This window comes from Sinohyriopsis cumingii, chromosome 9, assembly GCF_028554795.1.
Source record: "Sinohyriopsis cumingii isolate HCF-2022 chromosome 9, ASM2855479v2, whole genome shotgun sequence".
Taxonomy (NCBI): domain Eukaryota; kingdom Metazoa; phylum Mollusca; class Bivalvia; order Unionida; family Unionidae; genus Sinohyriopsis; species Sinohyriopsis cumingii.
In genome coordinates, this window is record NC_142969.1 from 57,906,881 (window position 1) to 57,925,690 (window position 18,810).

Consider the following 18,810-nt stretch of genomic DNA (forward strand, 5'->3'; position numbering starts at 1 on the left):
GACTTAAGACCTATTATATAACATGTTTTGGGTCTACCACTCTCTATTTGATACGTTGAATAAGTCATAAGTTCGGTTGTATTGTCACAAGCGTTACAATGGTGATCAAACGTGCCAATATGTACCGACATAGGAGGGGAACTAATTACTTCGAGCTAAGAATGTTTGTTTTCTACGCAGCAACCAGATACGTTTTTCACAACAAACACACACCATTTTTACCACTTCTCCCAGGACAGCCACAGCCCAACTGGCTGTCGCCATTATCCGTTTGCGTTTATCGCAGCAGGGGAACACAATGCAAAGTTACAAAGAACATTTTCCTCTTTGTAATTCTAAAATGTCTATATTTTGCATAACTTTATTATTTTTTCTCTCTGTACGTTGGGTGCATATGCGCGCGTGCGTGGGTGTGTACTTATTTCAAACTAAGTGGTGAAGCATTTTCAAGAGTACTAATATTTGTATATGTTCATAGAAGTATACTGTATTATACCTGACTGTTAACAACGTTGCAATATCATCGTTATATGTTTGCACAGGGATTCCGCTGACTTGCTACAATTAGGATTTTTACGACTTAATGGTCGTAAACTAGGTAACAGAAAAGAGTGGAAACCAATCCGTTTGTAAAAATTCAACAAATAATTTAATTATCTAGGATACAAAAGTGAAAAATTAAAAATAACTGACAGTATGGTGAACGAAGTAAACCATTATCGAGTATTCCAAATGAATTCCAGTGATGTTTCAAATGAATTTCAGTCTATCGTGTTGATGTGCCAATAGTCTGGAATAGTTTGATGTGCTGACAGTCTTGACATCACAACGATATAGTCTAAAATGTCTTTAAATTAATTCACAATAATACCAAAATATTTACTTAGTCATGAAGTTTACGAACCACTTGTAATCTGATGAATATATGAAATAAATAAACCCCTCAAATAATAATTGAACACAACTTAAATAACTGATTCATCTTCAAATGTTAAGCTGGGAATAACAAATTCTCAGGTCAACGTCCCTTATATATAAAAGAACTAAGACGCAATTTCAGAACAAGAACAAGGGTCGAATAATGATTTCAAAATCACTCAAAATTGTCAACAAAGAGAAGTTCTTTAACAGCTAGCCAATCAGAAATTAGGTCACCTGGTTTTCCTAGATGGAAACCTATGACCTGAACTAAAATTCGTCAAAAAGATTTCTTCCACACCTTCCACCACATGTTTGCTCAAATGACTTTATGTCACAGTAGAACCCAAAATGTACAAAATTAGCTATTTCATTTTTTATTCATATATTATCAAATGACTCTTTCAATCAATAATAGAAAAATATCTATCTATCTATCTATCTATCTATCTATCTATCTATATATATATATATATATATATATATATATATATATATATATATATATATATATGTGTGTATGTATTATATCCATCCATCCATCCATCTATCTCTTGCAATGGTATGATATTATATGTGCAACCTCATCAGACAGATAAAAGTAACTTTGAATACGTGTTTGAATGGGCGAAACCACAAACAAATTCAATCAAATTTTACTTTGTGGCATTGTATTGTTTGAAAATACACGAAAACCTTGTTCATTGTATCAGGGATGCACAAAGTTCTTGCAAGTACGTAAATGTGATTTCAGATTGGTTGAAAGACAAAAGCCAATGCATTATTATTATTATTATTATTATTATTGGTGGCGGTGTGTGTGTTTTTCTTGTAGTAACTGCTGTTGTTAATGTTGTGTTGTCATTGTAAATATGTTTCAGAAGAATATGAAGTAAAGACTATTTCTGAATGGAAAGAGACTGTGGCACCGCCGGATGAGTCCACTATTTAGTACTGGTAGAAGAATTAAGTACTAAGCCACACATAGATTTTACAAGGTTTGTGTTTTTAATCATCACGAGAAATCGTACATTACTTTATACAACTATTATAGGGCATGGAGTAGACTTGTAGATTGATTTTTAAAAATTTTAAAATCTATTTCATGTCATTTTTTTTTTAGATAAAACTAATTAAGCAAAATAGACTCTTCCTGTTGGCGTACTTGATTTTTTTATCTTTTCTTCCGAAGGTGATGTTTGGGGGTTTTAATGACTGCTATGAGGTGGCGGGACGGGAGCGGGGGGGGGGGGGGGGGAGGGGGGGGAGAGGAGACTACTCTATGCAGGTCAACAAGGGTGTGGTGGTGTGGTAGAAAAACTATTTAGTAAGTGTCACATTTTGAATTTTACCGAAGGCTCCATTAAAACAGGGCACATATTACGAAGAGTACATACACATATTATTTTTTTTAAAGTTCCAGGGAGTGAATACACGTGTTTAAATTGTTCAATGCACGTGCTTAAAATTGGAATTCATAGTTTATGACGCCACTTTAATCGTGTTCCTTGACAGAATTGAATATATATTACCAAGGAGCAAAATTTATCCTGAGAATCAAAACAACGTATTGAGTATTCTCTTGCTTTCTTTCTTTCGTTCCTTTTACAGGAAAAGGCTATATTAGCATGGACTGCTCATGCATAAAGAGAATGGGTTATCATATTTGAGGATATCGAACTATAATATTCGTATGAACTTAAAAGCTTTCCAATTTTACGTTTTGATGATACGCTAATTTTAAAGTTAGTAATTGTATAGTTTTTAAAAATAGTCATAATAGTTTTGACTGACATCACTGGCATTAAACCAAAGAAACATCGCTCTCGACTCATTCGAGGAGGAAATTGACTCAGTTTTTATCCTGTAAGACCTTTTGTCTTTGCTAGTGAAGAAAATCCTTTTAGCCTGCCATCTTTTGTTCTAAAATTAAATATTTATAACCAATAACATGTTGTAATGTATTCTCACGATTTTCCGAGATTCATTTTTGTGAAGCACTGTGATAAAAAAATTAGACACTTGTAAGGCAAGATGAAGGATAACACTTGAGTAAAACACGTTTTCCTTACGAAATTGGGCGTCAGGACAGTGTAACTCGTATATAGAATTATCAATCGTGTAATACAGTAATATTCAGCTCCTATATCTATTCGTTTGCTAATTATTTATTATCCGTATATAATAGTACTCAAAAAGCACGTTATGAGTGTAAAGTCCTTATTCTCGTGCAAGAAAATCCAATATTATGTCCAGGGTCGACAAGTGGGGGTGGGGGGCAGTAAGGGGGCCGGGCCGAACAACACTTTTTAATTTTATAAAATAAATTTTTTGTTTGAACAAGAACTAGGCGAGGCCCGAGTGGTCCTTAGCCCAGGGACTGTGATCGCGCTCTACGGCCAGATGATGTCTGGCTCCTGCGTTTAGATCATAAATTAGAGGTGACAAACACAATGCGATATACATGTAGTACGAACATAGTCCCTGGAGGCCACTGCCATTTTTGTCGGCGTGGGGGTGGAGGTTAAAGCTAAAACCAAACGTACGAGAAAGACATTGCGTACGCACTTAACATATCCATTATAGTGACTCAATCATGTATTTAAAATATGATGTATTTTCAAGCTTAAAAATGGACCCAAATACCATCCTCATTTGAGAAGTTATCTGTTTCTGTGTTATCAGCCCTGTTGGCAGTATTCGGTAATTTCCGCGTCTAACGAAAATTAGAAAGGGTCAAGTGAATCGAGCGCACCCCTGCAAGCCGTGGCTGGTGTGAAGTAACTTTGCATTTGAATTTAATTCTTTGCTGCCGGTTTTGGGTCATGATATTGTTATCATAAGTTAAATTTACCTATAACGAAACTTTTTTTTTTCATTTTAGAGTTATAATTTTCACCAGTTTTACATTGTTTTGAAATAATTATGTCGAAGAAACACGAAGACACCCCCCCCCCATTTTTCCGTGCTCGAAATTTATATTTGCAAAACGGAAAATTTTCTTCAGAATTCTTGCATTCTCTGTTATGATGAAATATTGTAATCAGAAGAGATAGATCAAGGGTACTGGACGAATACCCGAGTTTAGAATAGAGCTTTTCCGATTGACTTGGATGACGACAGCTTTACCATACTATTATAATCTATAGTGAAAGGTCCATGTTTGTCCGAGTTTCGTCTGACCCTTCTCATCCCATTGATATTTGGACATTTAGATTTCGATTTTTTTAAACGTAGCTTTACATTTTTTAGCCATACCCGTACGATGACTGAATTGCGGCAGTTCATATAGTCCTTCATATAAGACCTTGTCGCTGATACTTACGTTTTGGGCGTCAGGGTATTACTGCCTAACTAACAGCGCTGTGTAGTGTGTTTTGATGTCAACTAACATGGTAACGAAAGTCAAATTTTAAGGAATATCTCACACAACTGGCAACTAAAATAATGGCACTTTCTACAAAGTAAAGTCATAATGTTTTAGTCAGACTTTACTTACTCTGATGTCTTTTCTCTAATAAATTCAAATTCTCACAAAAGAAATGGACCTGTTTTCAAGTTCCGTTGGCCTACATTTCAGTTGACTGGAAAGCGATGAAAGCCGGGAATGCCGAAATTGGGTTAAGTTGAAATATTATTCTTTAATGAAACGAGTAAAAAAATATATTATGCCTGTTGGAACTGTAATGCACCATTTCATTTAGTTCAAGAAACATATCTGCCACATGATACTGCTTAAACATACTGCGACATACCTCGACTACCATCGCATTGCAACAGATTCAAATGTATGTCAACGGAACATGAAAATGCATCCGTTTGCTAGTGTCATATTTTAATTCCACCAGGATAAAGGCAGCAGTTAGTATATTAATTACACATAAATTATTGGAAGAGTGTTAGTATATGCTGCCAAATGTGTGAGATATTCCTGAAACTTTGACTTCTTGTTCTGATGTCAGTGATATCGGAACACCCTGTACAAGGCTGTTATTTTGACGGTACTAACAAAAATGGTACTAACAGCTGCCTCGCTTAGCACTCAGCATTAAGAGCATAGTGTTAGAACTGGTTGGCCTGGTGCCAGGATAATGTGACTGGGTGGAACATCATGCTACATGTTTGTGGCATGATGCCCCAGTGCTAGGCATCACTATAAACTAACACATTGCAGACATCATAGCGATATGACTGAAAAATTGTTAAAGCTACGTTAAAAATCCAAATCACATCACTCTTGCCTTGGCCAGGTTGTTTCCTGTGTTGCATATAGACTCGAGGCAAAATGTAGGCTTCAGGTCATCAAATAGTTGGTGTTTATATCAATTGCACTGACAAACAAACTCTTGCTTATTCATAAACGTGTTTTGATAGGTGATTGACCATTTACCCTTTCCTGATTAAGTCAGGAACTATCACTGCTCAATCTCCACAAATTATCCTTTGATGGCAAAAACATACTAACTTGTGTTTCGAAACTTAAACTTATGTAAATTGCAATTTGTGTTTTAAATGAATAGAATCAGTAACATGAATATTTAATCTGCTGCATTAAATTCTTAATAAAAATCAGTTTAGAACCATAAGTGAACTTGTCATGGGGAAGTAATGGTGGATATTGCTGTCTGGGAAGTACCACTTTATTAGCTTGTCTCTTTTCTTAAACCGTCGGGCAAACATTTTCAGGAAAATATACAATTCAAAGAAAGCAGAGTTCAAATATTACATTATTAAAGATTTACTTTAGCTTGAAAATGTAATTATGTATTTCAGAAACATAATGCTGTGTTGTGGTATTTGAGAGATGCTGTATGTAGGGCTGTCAAAAATCACGAAAAAACAACCGTAGACCAACTAATTGTTATCCCCATTTCTTTAATATTTTATATGGCGATAGAGGCTAACCGTGTAATGCACTACTCGGTCTGATGCGTCCGCACCGATGTAGCTGCGAATGATCTGACCGTACGCTATTAATTAATAAATTTATTTAGAATGACCTTTGTACACAGATGGTAGGTATAATCCAACTTTTAATGATCACTGTGATCAGCCGCGTTAAATCCTTTAGAACACTCACCTTTTTTTAAGTATAAGTCCTTGTTAGAACAGACCACGTTTATTCATCGGCTTTTGACCGCAGATTTGAATTACCCACGCATGCGTGTAAAGCAGCTTTACCACATGTCAAGAGTAATGCGTTAAAACCGTCTTTGTGTGTGTGTGTGTGTGTGTACGAAGATTTCAAGGTGTCTAGGTGATAATTGTTCATAATATAAATTGTGGGATTTCTTCGACATGTGTGTTCGGAAATCAAAGGTATCCATCTGGATTTCATTAAAAGAGCATGCAATGTACCGATCATTTAGCACCCACAATCAATAGTTATCGTCTACAAAGAGGTTTATTACCTGTAGAACAATGCTATGTTTTAACCTTGGTATATAATGCCTCGGGGATAACAGTTAGTCCTGTTGCACAATGCCAATGAATTTTATTAATCCAAACAGACTCTCTGATGTATTGTTTATTTATATTAAGCGGGGATCTGGTTTCTAATTAAAGCCATAGCTGTCACACCTGTTTGAAGTGGTTGGCGAGTGTGGCGATTTTTTTTTTTTACGGGTACCCGCGTTTACGTTTCAATACCCGGGTTTTTCAATACAGTCGGGTACCCGAGTACCCGTTGACAGCGCTAGCTGTATGGTCATGCTTGTAATCTGAGTTGACTATTTTTGTTAAAATACGAAGAAAACACAAACAGCACAGCAAATACTATTAACCAATGCCTGATGTTACTGTAGGTACATAGACAAATAATAAAACCTTACATTTGCAATCCTATCTATGGATTGTTTTAATAAAGCTTTAAAGTGATGTTATATTAAGAACACCCCTGATTCCCAAAATAGATGCACTTACATGTTACACCCCTGATTCCAAAAATAGATGCACTTACATGTTGGCTGTGTTGATTCGGTTGAAAAAAAAGGGGTTTAGTTCATACATATACTGACTTAAATTCTTCAATGTGTTGTCTATGAACAGTTAGCATACAGTTTTATCAGCAGCAAAGAAGTTAGGAAGAACATTATGATCTGAAAGACATGTACATTTGCTCTCATGTACTTGGTACAGGGTTTGTTTCAAACAAGTTTACATAACTTTTCAGCTGCTATTTTACAGTGAACTTTCAGAAAAATTCTTGATTAAGGTTAGTTGATTTAGCATTTGTATTAACATGCAGTTATAATACTGTAATCTAGTTGGTTAGAATTCATTAAACTGTATTGATTCTGTTGTTCTCTATTTTAAGTCATATTGGAAAAATAACACTGCATATGAATATTATAGTTTTTAAACATGCACTAGAATGTTTTTTATAATATTGATAGAACTCAGGAAATTTTCTACTTGAAAAAAAAGTATTGCTTTAAACCAGTGTTAAATGCTAATATGCATACTGGGGAATAGAGGGCATAAATAAAAAAAAAGAATGTAAACAAACACACAGACACACACACACACATGCACAGACATGGTTATCTTGCTTTGCTTCCACTTCTCCCTGTTCATTTCAAAAGGAGAAGTCACTTCTCCCTAAATTCAAGTCTAGCATGACCCTGCTGCACCCCAACATAAAGGTTCAAATATCAAAAATAGGCTGGAAAGGGTCAGAGGAAATACTAAGGTCAGGTATGCATTTGTTCCTATATCAGTAACAGGTGTCATTTTTAGATGTTGATTGTACATACCTTTTAGTGTTGATTATTCACTTTATTAGGATCTTCATTTTTTTCCTTTTGAAGGTTATTATATGTTTGTTTTGTCCGACTAACAATGCATTATGCTGTGTTTTTATGTTTTGCAAATAATGCATGCCTGATTTTATGTAATGTTAGTAAAAAGGTCATTAGAGCTGATGTGGAATTGCTTTTTGTAACATGCTGATGTTAAATAAATCTTATGTTATATGCCCTCAAAACTGTATGTAGCAAAACTCGATGCTAAAGTACATGGACATTTTTTAACAAAGTCAACCTGAAGGTGTGATCCAATACAAACGAGATTGAATGTCGCAAACTGTGATGTCACAATGAAAGCTATTCATTTTGAATGTAAAAAATCGTACTGCTCTATATTGTCATGATTAGGCATGCTCTTTTCCTGACCCACTTTAGATCATTTGTAAAAAGTCCATAGTAATGAATAATTTTCGTCTGAAAGTTTCATCTTGTCAGTTCAGGTGCAGTATATTCACTAATCAGGATTGAACAGACTTTGGTTAAACTATATTAGTATTAAATTTTAAAATGGCGGTTAATATTTAATTGGGTAAATATTCCTACATTACCTCATTGACCTTCACTAAAATACTGGACATGAATTGAAACTAAGCATTTTGTCCACGGTCATTCCAAAATAACGTTAGAGTCTTAGACTGATGAAAATCACTGCACCAGAATGAGAACAGATTGGAAATAGCAGTAAGGAATTTTAAGCTCAGTAATTCAGAAAAGTTTGCAAATGCTCACATATCATTTATCATAAGATCAAATACCCAATCAGGTGACTTTGATAGGGTACAGAAACCTTGGTAAAGAGTCAATTGAACCATCACTCTTTCTTGAATGACTGAAATTGACTTTTACTGCCATACCATTCTCAAATCTTTTAGGCCCAAATACCAAACTTGTGACAACCAGAAAGCAAATTTTATTCATCATTTTAACATATGTTGTTGTCATGTAGCAGCAAAAATCAGTGTTGCTAACACTGCAATCATCATGTAGCAGCAAAAATCAGTGTTGCTAACACTGCAATCATCATGTAGCAGCAAAAATCTGTTGCTAACACTGCAATCATCATGTAGCAGCAAAAATCAGTGTAGCTAACACTGCAATCATCATGTAGCAGCAAACATCAGTGTTGCTAACACTGCAATTATTATGTAGCAGCAAAAATCAGTGTTGCTAGCACTGCAATCATCATGTAGCAGCAAAACTCAGTGTTGCTAAGACTGCAATCATCATGTAGCAGCAAAAGTCAGTGTTGCTAACACTGCAATCATCATGTGACAGCAAAAATCAGTGTTGCTAACACTGCAATCATCATGTAGCAGCAAAAATCAGTGTTGCTTACACTGCAATCATCATGTAGCAGCAAAAATCAGTGTTGCTAACACTGCAATCATCATATAGCAGCAAAAGTCAGTGTTGCTAACACTGCAATCATCATGTAGCATCAAAAGTCAGTGTTGCTAACACTGCAATCATCATGTAGCAGCAAAAATCAGTGTTGCTAACACTGCAATCATCATGTAGCAGCAAAAATCAGTGTTGCTAACACTGCAATCATCATGTAGCAGCAAATGTCAGTGTAGCTAACACTGCAATCATCATGTAGCAGCAAAACTCAGTGTTGCTAACACTGCAATCATCATGTAGCAGCAAAAGTCAGTGTTGCTAACACTGCAATCATCACGTAGCAGCAAAACTCAGTGTTGCTAACACTGCAATCATCATATAGCAGCAAAAAGTCAGTGTTGCTAACACTGCAATCATCAGGTAGCAGCAAAACTCAGTGTTGCTAACACTGCAATCATCATGTAACAGCAAAAATCAGTGTTGCTAACACTGCAATCATCATGTAGCAGCAAAAATCAGTGTTGCTAACACTGCAATCATCATGTTTTTCAATATAAATTCAACCGAATCAGCTTGCGACTCCTATTTTGTTGCTAAGTCCCAATATGAAGATAGGTTTAATTTCCTGAAGTATTTCTGTATTTACACTGAGATGTTTAATTGGCAATATTTGCCAGTTTTATGCTGCGTGGCACTACATACATCATTATGGAATTTGAAAATATGAGTGATTTTTTAAAATATATTTAAGCAGTATTAATCATTATCAGCAATGAATGTTTGTAATCCTGCTATCTAGGGTTGAATCCAAACGGTGAGTCAAATGACCATGTTACATTGTATATGAATGGGCTATGAGTCTTTGTAACCTTGCTATCCAGGGTTGAATCCAAACGATGAGTCAAGTGACCATCTATGGGTCTTTGAAATCATGCCATCCCGGGTTGAATCCAAATGATGAGTCAAGTGACCATCTATGAGTCTTTGAAATCATGCCATCCTGGGTTGAATCCAAACAACGAGTCAAGTGACCCTGTTATGTTTATATGGATGGGCCATGAGTCTTTGTAACCCTGCCATCCAGGGTTGAATCCAAATGATGAGTCAAGTGACCATGTTACATCGTATGTGAATGGGCTATGAGTCTTTGTAATCCTGCCGTCCAGCATTGAATCCAGATGACGAGTCAAGTGACCATGTTACGTTGTATGTGAATGGGCTATGATTCTTTATAATCCTGCCATCCAGGGCTGAATCCAGATGAAGAGTCAAGTGACCATGTTACGTCGTATGTGAATGGGCAATGAGTCTTTATAATCCTGCCATCCAGGACTGTTACATTGTATATGAATGGGTTATTACTGAACTAGGTTAAAATCACAAAAATATTACATGATGAGTGAAGGCTAGTTTCTGAAACATTTTAACTCTTTCAGTGCATTTAAAATAAAATACAACCAGTTGTTACAAGTCTGTGCTCTTAAAATAAGTAACAGAAATTATTGCAAGACAACAAGCTTTGTAAAATTTAACAAATAATTTATTTCCTAGAAAAAAAAGTGAAAATGAGTAAAAAGAACTTAAGGTATTGCAAATTAAATCCCAAAATAATCGAAGAATTACAGGCATAAGTCCTAATAATTTAAAATCCTGAATAAATCTCAGTACAAGACCAGAAAAAAAAAATCCAAAAACTGAAGGCTATGATGTGTCGGTGCTAACTTATGAGGTGTTGATGTGTCAACAGTCTTTTGTCGAATCACAGTAATATAATTACCAGTTTGATTTCACTATAAATTCCAGTGAATGTCTCTATTCAAGAATTTTATTAGAGCTTTTTGTATTTCCAGAAAAAATAATCACTTGAATTCATTAATTTGAAGAAATAAAATTCAGCTCAAAATTACTGTTCACAACATATAATACAACTTGATTGTGCTAAGACTTAAAGCATGAATGAAATAATCCTCCCAGCTACAAGATTGTTAAATTCTCTACTTGACCTTGGGTAACAATCAGCATTTTCTAAAAACAGCTATTACCTACTTATTGGAGAAGATCCTTCTTGAATGATCCTGATGTTTACAAAATAAAAACCATAACCTGGATTACAATCAGGAAATTCTCAAACCTAGACCCAAATAAACATATTTACTTCTGTTAATAATGATGCTGACATTAAGCCCATACACAGAGGGAATAATTTAGATATGTTTTAGTTGTTTACACAATAAAATTTAAAAAAAATCAATTTGGGTCAAGCAGAAATGAACTCAATTTTGGATGAGGCCAAGTTCAACATACAGTGTTAAATTTCAGAAGCATGTAATGAAATTGAAAAAAAACTATAAAAGAAACGTAACAAACTATGTAAATTAAATATACATAACACAATGCATGCTGTTCTTTTCATCTTATTTTATGATATGTTTTTCTTATCTTTTCAGAAAATGGACGAGACTCCCAAATATAGGCCTCGATGCTTCTTTGACATTGACATTGGAGGTCAGAGGGGTAAGTAGCCTTTAGTATCTTTCTCTCTCACTCCTAGTAATCTGTGTGAATATTGCTTTCCATGTGATTACATATTGCAATTATTTCATTACTTGGAAGCCATGGTAGAGGATCATACCTGTAATCTAGAGGGTACATGATCTGTACTTGCCCAGGCCAGCCTGGGTCAGCTGCCTCTATGCCTCCGGGAAAGTCATTTTGATCCAGTGTCTTGACATGATACAAACAGTGTGTAAGAAGTGCCGTTTTAACCCAACAAAATGTATCTTTCTGTACTGAGTTATTATTCAGTCTTTTGTAGATATCTTCCAGTTCTTTCTGTCATAGATGTCTAGGTTTCTTACAGAACTTTTATCTCACCCAAAAAATTTTCTTCAGTGTCTATTCTAAGATATGAATACATGTAGTAGAAGACGCAATAGTATGTATATAAAAAAAACATTACACTTGAGGGGCAATATCCACCTAGATTTTTGGTTCAGTAGCTGACCTTATTTCTCTGTTGAAATTCACCCCTGAAACCATTTGAATATTCTACTGTTGAATTTTCACCCGTCCTTTGAAAATTTCCCACTTATAATACTGATGGTGATGATTTTAACTACATGTTGCTGCTACAGCTGTTATGTCTGTTTGAATATTTAGCTTGAAGTTAATAAATGAAATGATAGGTGCTGGGATTAGTAATTTGTTCATTAAGATAGAAATGCTTTTAGGGAAAAATTTATATCAGTTTACAGGACTTGATGGGACATCAGGATTGGCACTGGCTTTAAAAAAAGTTGACTTCAGAAAAATCAACCTTAATATTTTGTCACCAATTTGTTAAAAATGTCACCATTTTCATAATACATTACTACCCATTTATCTCAACATTGTTGGGACCATGGTAATATTATTGACATAAGCAGATGTCTTGACAAGTTTTGAGGGGTGGGTGGGAATGAAATTTTGCAAGCAAGTGAAATTTTTAAGAGGTGACCGATTGTTAGTGACTAAGATTTAAAAATGGAAATATGCTTTTATATTGACAACTTACGTTTTTGTAATACATTTCACAATGTGTTAAGTAATGCACATATATAAGAAATGTCCATAAATGTGAACATTAGATGATATGTTAGAAAATTCATGTATCAGTCATGTCCTGTTAGAAAACACAAATAACACATATAATAAATGGTAGTCCATGTCTAATTTATATCCCATTGTTAACATACATGTATCACTAAACAATTCACTCCAATATTCATTGCCCTCTGTAGCACGTGTTTCTAGAATTGTTTACATTTTTTGAGGTTCAAACAAATGCCTGTTTGTAATTTGCAGCATCAGCATCAAACAATTGTAGAACATTGATTGGGAACGAATTTGTTTTACATTTGCTTATTATTATTATACAGAATGGATTTTGCTTCAAAAATAATAAGCACAGTTAAAATTGTTTGTCAATATGGACAAAGGATTTGTTTATGTAACAGTAGATTCCAGTGCATTTTATATCCAAGTTTGTGGCTTCCTTTCATGGTGCCTTTGAATTTCTGTATTCCAAACCCAAGATTATATATTCAGGTTTAAACAGAGACTGCTCCTTACATAGAGTAATTCGTCATTTGTTTTGCTTCCAACGCAGTATCGGACATAAAAATTAATCCACTGTTCAATCAGGTAAAAATGAAAGAATCATTAGTGCCATTTAATCTATTCATTCATTTGATTGACTCATGGATTAAAGTCAAAGGGTGTGTCTGTAGTGAGAATCTGGTCTAACATAATAAAACAAAGCTGTATGAAACACCGTTAATTAATCCTATCGTCTTTGTTCTGTGTCACATGCTTTGATTGGCACATAATACAGGCACTTAGTATATATCTTCTTGGGTAATCTTCGTGCATTGGCTGATAAACTGTTAATCACTGACATCTCAATTCCCTCCATGGTGTAGGTGTACTAAACATGATGTGAGGTTTTTCTTTTCCACCATATTGAATAGCTAAAGCTATAGCTAAAAATAATTGTCTCCGGCAGAATATGACGGGGAAGGCATTGTGGTGGCTCATTGGTTCCACCACTGAATTACCTGGCACTTCATTATAATTTCTTATGTACCATATAACCTTTGAAATGTTACTTATCTGAAAGATGCCAACACAACCTAACAAGGGTAATGTTATCATCAGTCTTGATAGTGATATAGAAAGTTGTCATCATTATATTGCAGATTTTGATTAATGACCTATTAGAAAGTATGTTGCAATCACAGAATGTGTACAGTAATAATTGTGTGTGTGTGTTTTTTGATTAAACATTCATTTGTTGATACTTTTACAATCTTCAAATCAAGGATTATAAATTAAATTTTTCTATTATTTTCTTTCTTTCTTGCAGTTGGACGCATCATCTTTGAATTATTCTCGGAAATTAGTCCTAAAACATGTGAAAACTTCCGAGCCTTGTGTACTGGTAAGAATGGCAGGGTTTTTCTTTGACTCTGTTTGAAATATGGCATATATATAACATTGACATTCTTGTTGGGATCCTCTGTATTAAACAAACAAACCTGATTTGAGTTTGTTTCTTAAATACAAATCTTGGAAGCAGGGACTTCCACTAACTGTAATTCTGCATTATTGTATTAATTCCCTTCAAAAGAGATATGTAGGTCATGGCACTAGAAAATTTACTATGTAGCCTTCCCACAATCAGGACCTCTATAATCTAGTTTGTGTCTCATGATTTGTAAATTTTGTTTCTTAATTTTCCATATAGGCCTGCCATGTTTTATACATCAATGGTAGGTCATAGTGGATCATGTTACGATATAGCCTGTCCATCTATCTGCACATTAAAATTTAAAAAAAACGTGTGTTTCCTATTGCACCGGTTTTAAAATTAAGGTAGACAGGTTGTTTCTTTTTACTGGAGGGGGATGGGTGGGGGAGTGCTGTTGTCTGCAGTGAGAAACAGAAAAGGTCATTTAACTCGAACACATTTTCTTTCTGGCCTAAATTATTAGATATGGTGAGCATTACAAAACATAGATAAACCTTCATACGGAATCTTTACAGACTATAGAATTGGATCCAACTTGATAGAAAACACCTTTGCATGAAAATTTTAAAATTTATACAAATGATGCCATTGAGCCATCAACACTGGCCATGGTTAAGAAGAAAGATTTAAACTGCTTTTTCTAAAAACAAATGCTCAACTCATTTTGACCAGATTTAATGTAAAACACCTTGGCATAGAAGGCTTTTAATTTTGTAGGGTGGGGCCAGTTTATGCTGATCCAAACAAGAAATGTGACCACCATTACTAAAAAAAAGAAAAACCTTTAAACAATCTTGACAAAATCAATTACACAGAATATGACAGCATCCTCAGAGATGGTGCCAGGGCATGCAGATATGCAATTAATGCAAAATTTGCATAAATTCATGCACTTGGGACCCTAAACCACTTGAGAGTTCTTTTATATAATTTTGAGGTATTAAGTATAATTGTTTGGAATCAAGTATAATTTTGTGATCCTAAGGATAATTATGTGGTCTTGAGTATAATTTTGTAGTCTTAAGTAAAAGTGTTTAGTATTAAGTATATTTGATGGTGTTTACTTCAATTTTGTAGCCTTAAGTATAATTTCATTGTCTTAAGTTAAGTGCAGTTTTAAGTATAATTAGGGAGCCACTGTGGCTCAGTGGTTAGCATGCCAGACTCATCTGAAAGGTTGCTGGTTTGAATCCTACCATCAGACCAGCCTGGGTCAACTACTAGGTATGTCCTTAGGCAAGGCAGTTTAATCCAATTGCCTTGGCACAAATTAGCCTACTTGCATTGCTGTACCATAGAGCACCAGTTAAAGAACACTCAACCGAAGTATAATTGTGTGGTCTTCAGTTTAATTGTGTGGTCTTCAGTATAATTGTCTGGTCTTCAGTTTAATTGTGTTGTATGTATTGAGTATAGTTGTGTAGTCTTCAGTATAATTGTGTAGTATTTAGTATAATTGTGTAGTATTTAGCTAATTGTGTGGGCTTAAAAATAATTGTGTGGTCTTGAGTATTATTATAGTAATGAGTATAATTGTGTAGTATTTGAGTATAATTGTGTAATATATAATTAATTGTGTGCGGCTTACACATAATTGTATAGCACTGAGTATAATTGTGTGGTTATAAGTATAATTGTGTAGCTGTAAGTATAATTGTATAGTTCTGTTTGTAATTGTGTTCTCTTGGGTATCTTCAGTAGGTAAGACAGGGCTTCAACAAGTGTTGCAGTTTTTACACACAAAACATTTTTATCACTTTATTGCAGAATACAGGAGACTAGGTCGGTAAAATATGACAAGCTACATAATAGCATGATAGATTGGGAATAATGAGTTTTAAAAAGATTTGCTGGACAAATGAAATTCGATGTCACATGTACAGAAATTTACTTAAAATATGAAAGTTAATTCAGGATTTCAGTTCACTTTCATGAAAGTCTCTGTGCCAGGTGGTCTATTTGAGATTTGAGGAATTTTCCTGCCCAGTTTGCTTCAATGAATAGCAGAATTTATTTAATCAACACTAACACATGGCCTTTTGACTGTAAATCCATCATGGCAATTGTTAGGTCATGCAATGCTATATCTACAAATCTTTAATTTTGATTTTTTTCAGGCGAGAAAGGTGTCAGTGATAAAACAGACAAGCCCCTCCACTACCTAGATGCCCCCTTCCATCGTATAGTCAAGGACTTTATGATTCAAGGTGGAGACTTTACAAAAGGTAAGTGTGAATTCTTTTCACTCAGTGCATCATTTTGTTAAAAAATAATGTAAAATCTTTATAACAGATATATACATGTACATACTCGACATCAATTAGCTTGTGTTAAACTATTTTTGCAACTGATGGTTCTGTGAGCAATTGGTTTTGACATCACTTTTTAACCGTTTGACTCAAGCATTGGAAGGGTAATCTAAGTGCCTTTTACATGGACACATATATTAAGTTGACCTGTGTTTGCTTTAGGGTATTTATATGGTATAGTGAAACCATGAAATAAACATTTAATTTTGTTCATCAGAAACCACATATTTTGTTATATTTTCTGCAGCTTGAAAGACCTCACAAACTACCAGCACAATTGAGAGTATGTTTTATTTTTTGATAGAAAACACTTTCTTTATATATAACAATCTAACACATATGCAAATTTCAAATGGTATCTCATTTCTGAATGAAAAAGAAATTAGAAAATCCGTGTTATTTGCTCACCCTTATGCCCCTCACCATATGGGCAGCAAAATTCCAGCACAGAATCCAACAAAATTCCTTTTTCTCATTTTTGTACAAAACAAAATTGACATTGAAATGTCACCATCTTGTGTGTATTATTTTTCCATTGACATTGAAATGTCACCATTTTGTGTGTATTATTTTTTCCATTTTCAGATCATGTTTCTGTTGTTTGGGTAAGGTTAGGTTAAATATAGAAAAGATTAGGTTAAATATAGAAAAGGTGCATGAAGGAAGTCAATCCTCAACAACATAATAAGGCAACAAGGATATTACTTTACTAATGGGGTCTGACAGATAATGGCATGATGATAAAATAAATAGTACAATGTATCTTTTCAATTTGTTGAATTACTTCAATACTTGACATCACACTATCCTCTGCTAAAGACGAGACTTTGGTTTCAAGCTGACAATAAAATAGAACAAAATAATGCAGCATATTTATCAAAAAAGTATTTATTCTATTGTTTCTACTTATAGAACATTCTAAGGCTAAATGTTGAACTCAAATATCAGTTGATGTATTTAAAGCTTACAAACACAGAAGCATGTATGCCTTCTAAAACCTGCTACGGTCAAAAGACCATATCGACATGTTTACATTATCTTAAAATACAATCAACAAGCATGGGAAAGTTAGTGTTGTTTACAACTCACAATTACAATCTTAAGTCATGGACAAAGTTATGTTTCTATATAGATATACATAAAACAATAGACCACATTGAAAATCCTGCCAGAAATGTCTTTATATAGCAAGGTACGTTGTTTAATGATTTCTTTCATTGAGAAGATAAATTGATAACTGATGACATTGGTACAAAACAAAATTCATTGGGATCCTATTATCCATCCTCCAGAGACTACTTTTTCATGTTTCATGCAACACTTTTGAGTGCATGAGCTGTAACACAGTTATCCTAATATATAAAGGTCACCTGTCTACAAGGGAAAATTTTCACTTGTCTCTTAACTGGCATTTATATACAGGTTTCTTAGAAGCATGCCTGCCCATTATCCAGGTTTTACAGTATATGTGTATTTTGGGGGATGGGGATAATTATACAAATTTGTTATGGTTTTGTTTACAAAGCAGATTATGTGGATTCATGCTCCCATACCAGATTGTCTACAGATAACTCCATTGGCTGGTACGGGTTGTCAGAAATGATGTGTTTCTTTTTTAAATACATTACCCAATCATAGGAGAAGTACTACTACCACCTATCCAGCCCTCCCAGATACTACCTTTAGCTAAATAGACCTAAAAGTTGTCTGCTAACCTAGGTGGCAGTCAGGCAGAGTGATCTCCCCATAGGTATAAAGATTGTAGGAAAACTCCATGAATCTGTCAATTACTAATTCTGCTATTGCCAAGAAGCATGCTGTTATCATGGGAGACCTAGGAAAAGCCAAATCAGTGTGGAAGATATACCATTACAAGTTGGAAGAGTTTTTCACTGAAAAGGAAGTATACTCCATCTATATTTCAAACTTTTTCTCTAACTGTGTTAATAAAATGAATGCCGTACAGTTTGCTAAAACCTTGTCATCGTCACACATCTTAGGTACTTGCATGGAGAGCCTATGTGACTTCACATTAAGTTCAGGCTATAATTATTTTATCTATGTGCAGAACTCTAGCACTTTAAAAAAATCCCCACCTAATATATGTGTAATTCCATTACAAACAGGTACATGTCTGGGAGTTTTTATTACAAGGCATTCTTCACATCTGGGTACCAGACTTCAATGTTTTTACTTGTACAATCAGTCTGTGGGCTTTTTTCCCTAAAAGTAATTGCCTCATAATGGATATTTTTGCATTAACTTTGTAAGTATTGATAACGGTGCCTCAGTTCCCTTTCATGTGAAGGTTTTCATGTGTTAGAAGACACTTCTGTATTCCTTCCACTCTGGTCAGACAAGTTCAGGT

The 18,810-nt window shown here is 34.5% G+C and overlaps 1 protein-coding gene across 1 annotated transcript in view; it reads left to right on the forward strand.

The window, feature by feature from the left end:
- The first annotated feature begins 3,663 nt into the window (after nt 1–3,663).
- Nucleotides 3,664–18,810, forward strand: part of LOC149791884 (uncharacterized) — a 65,855-nt gene continuing 50,708 nt past the window's right edge. Inside the window, exons 1-4 of the mRNA XM_089969491.1 lie at nt 3,664–3,698; nt 11,513–11,579; nt 13,969–14,043; nt 16,251–16,358. Coding sequence (XP_089825617.1) covers nt 11,516–11,579; nt 13,969–14,043; nt 16,251–16,358 — 247 coding nt within the window. The 5' untranslated portion in view covers nt 3,664–3,698; nt 11,513–11,515. The remainder of the gene's footprint in view (nt 3,699–11,512; nt 11,580–13,968; nt 14,044–16,250; nt 16,359–18,810) is intronic.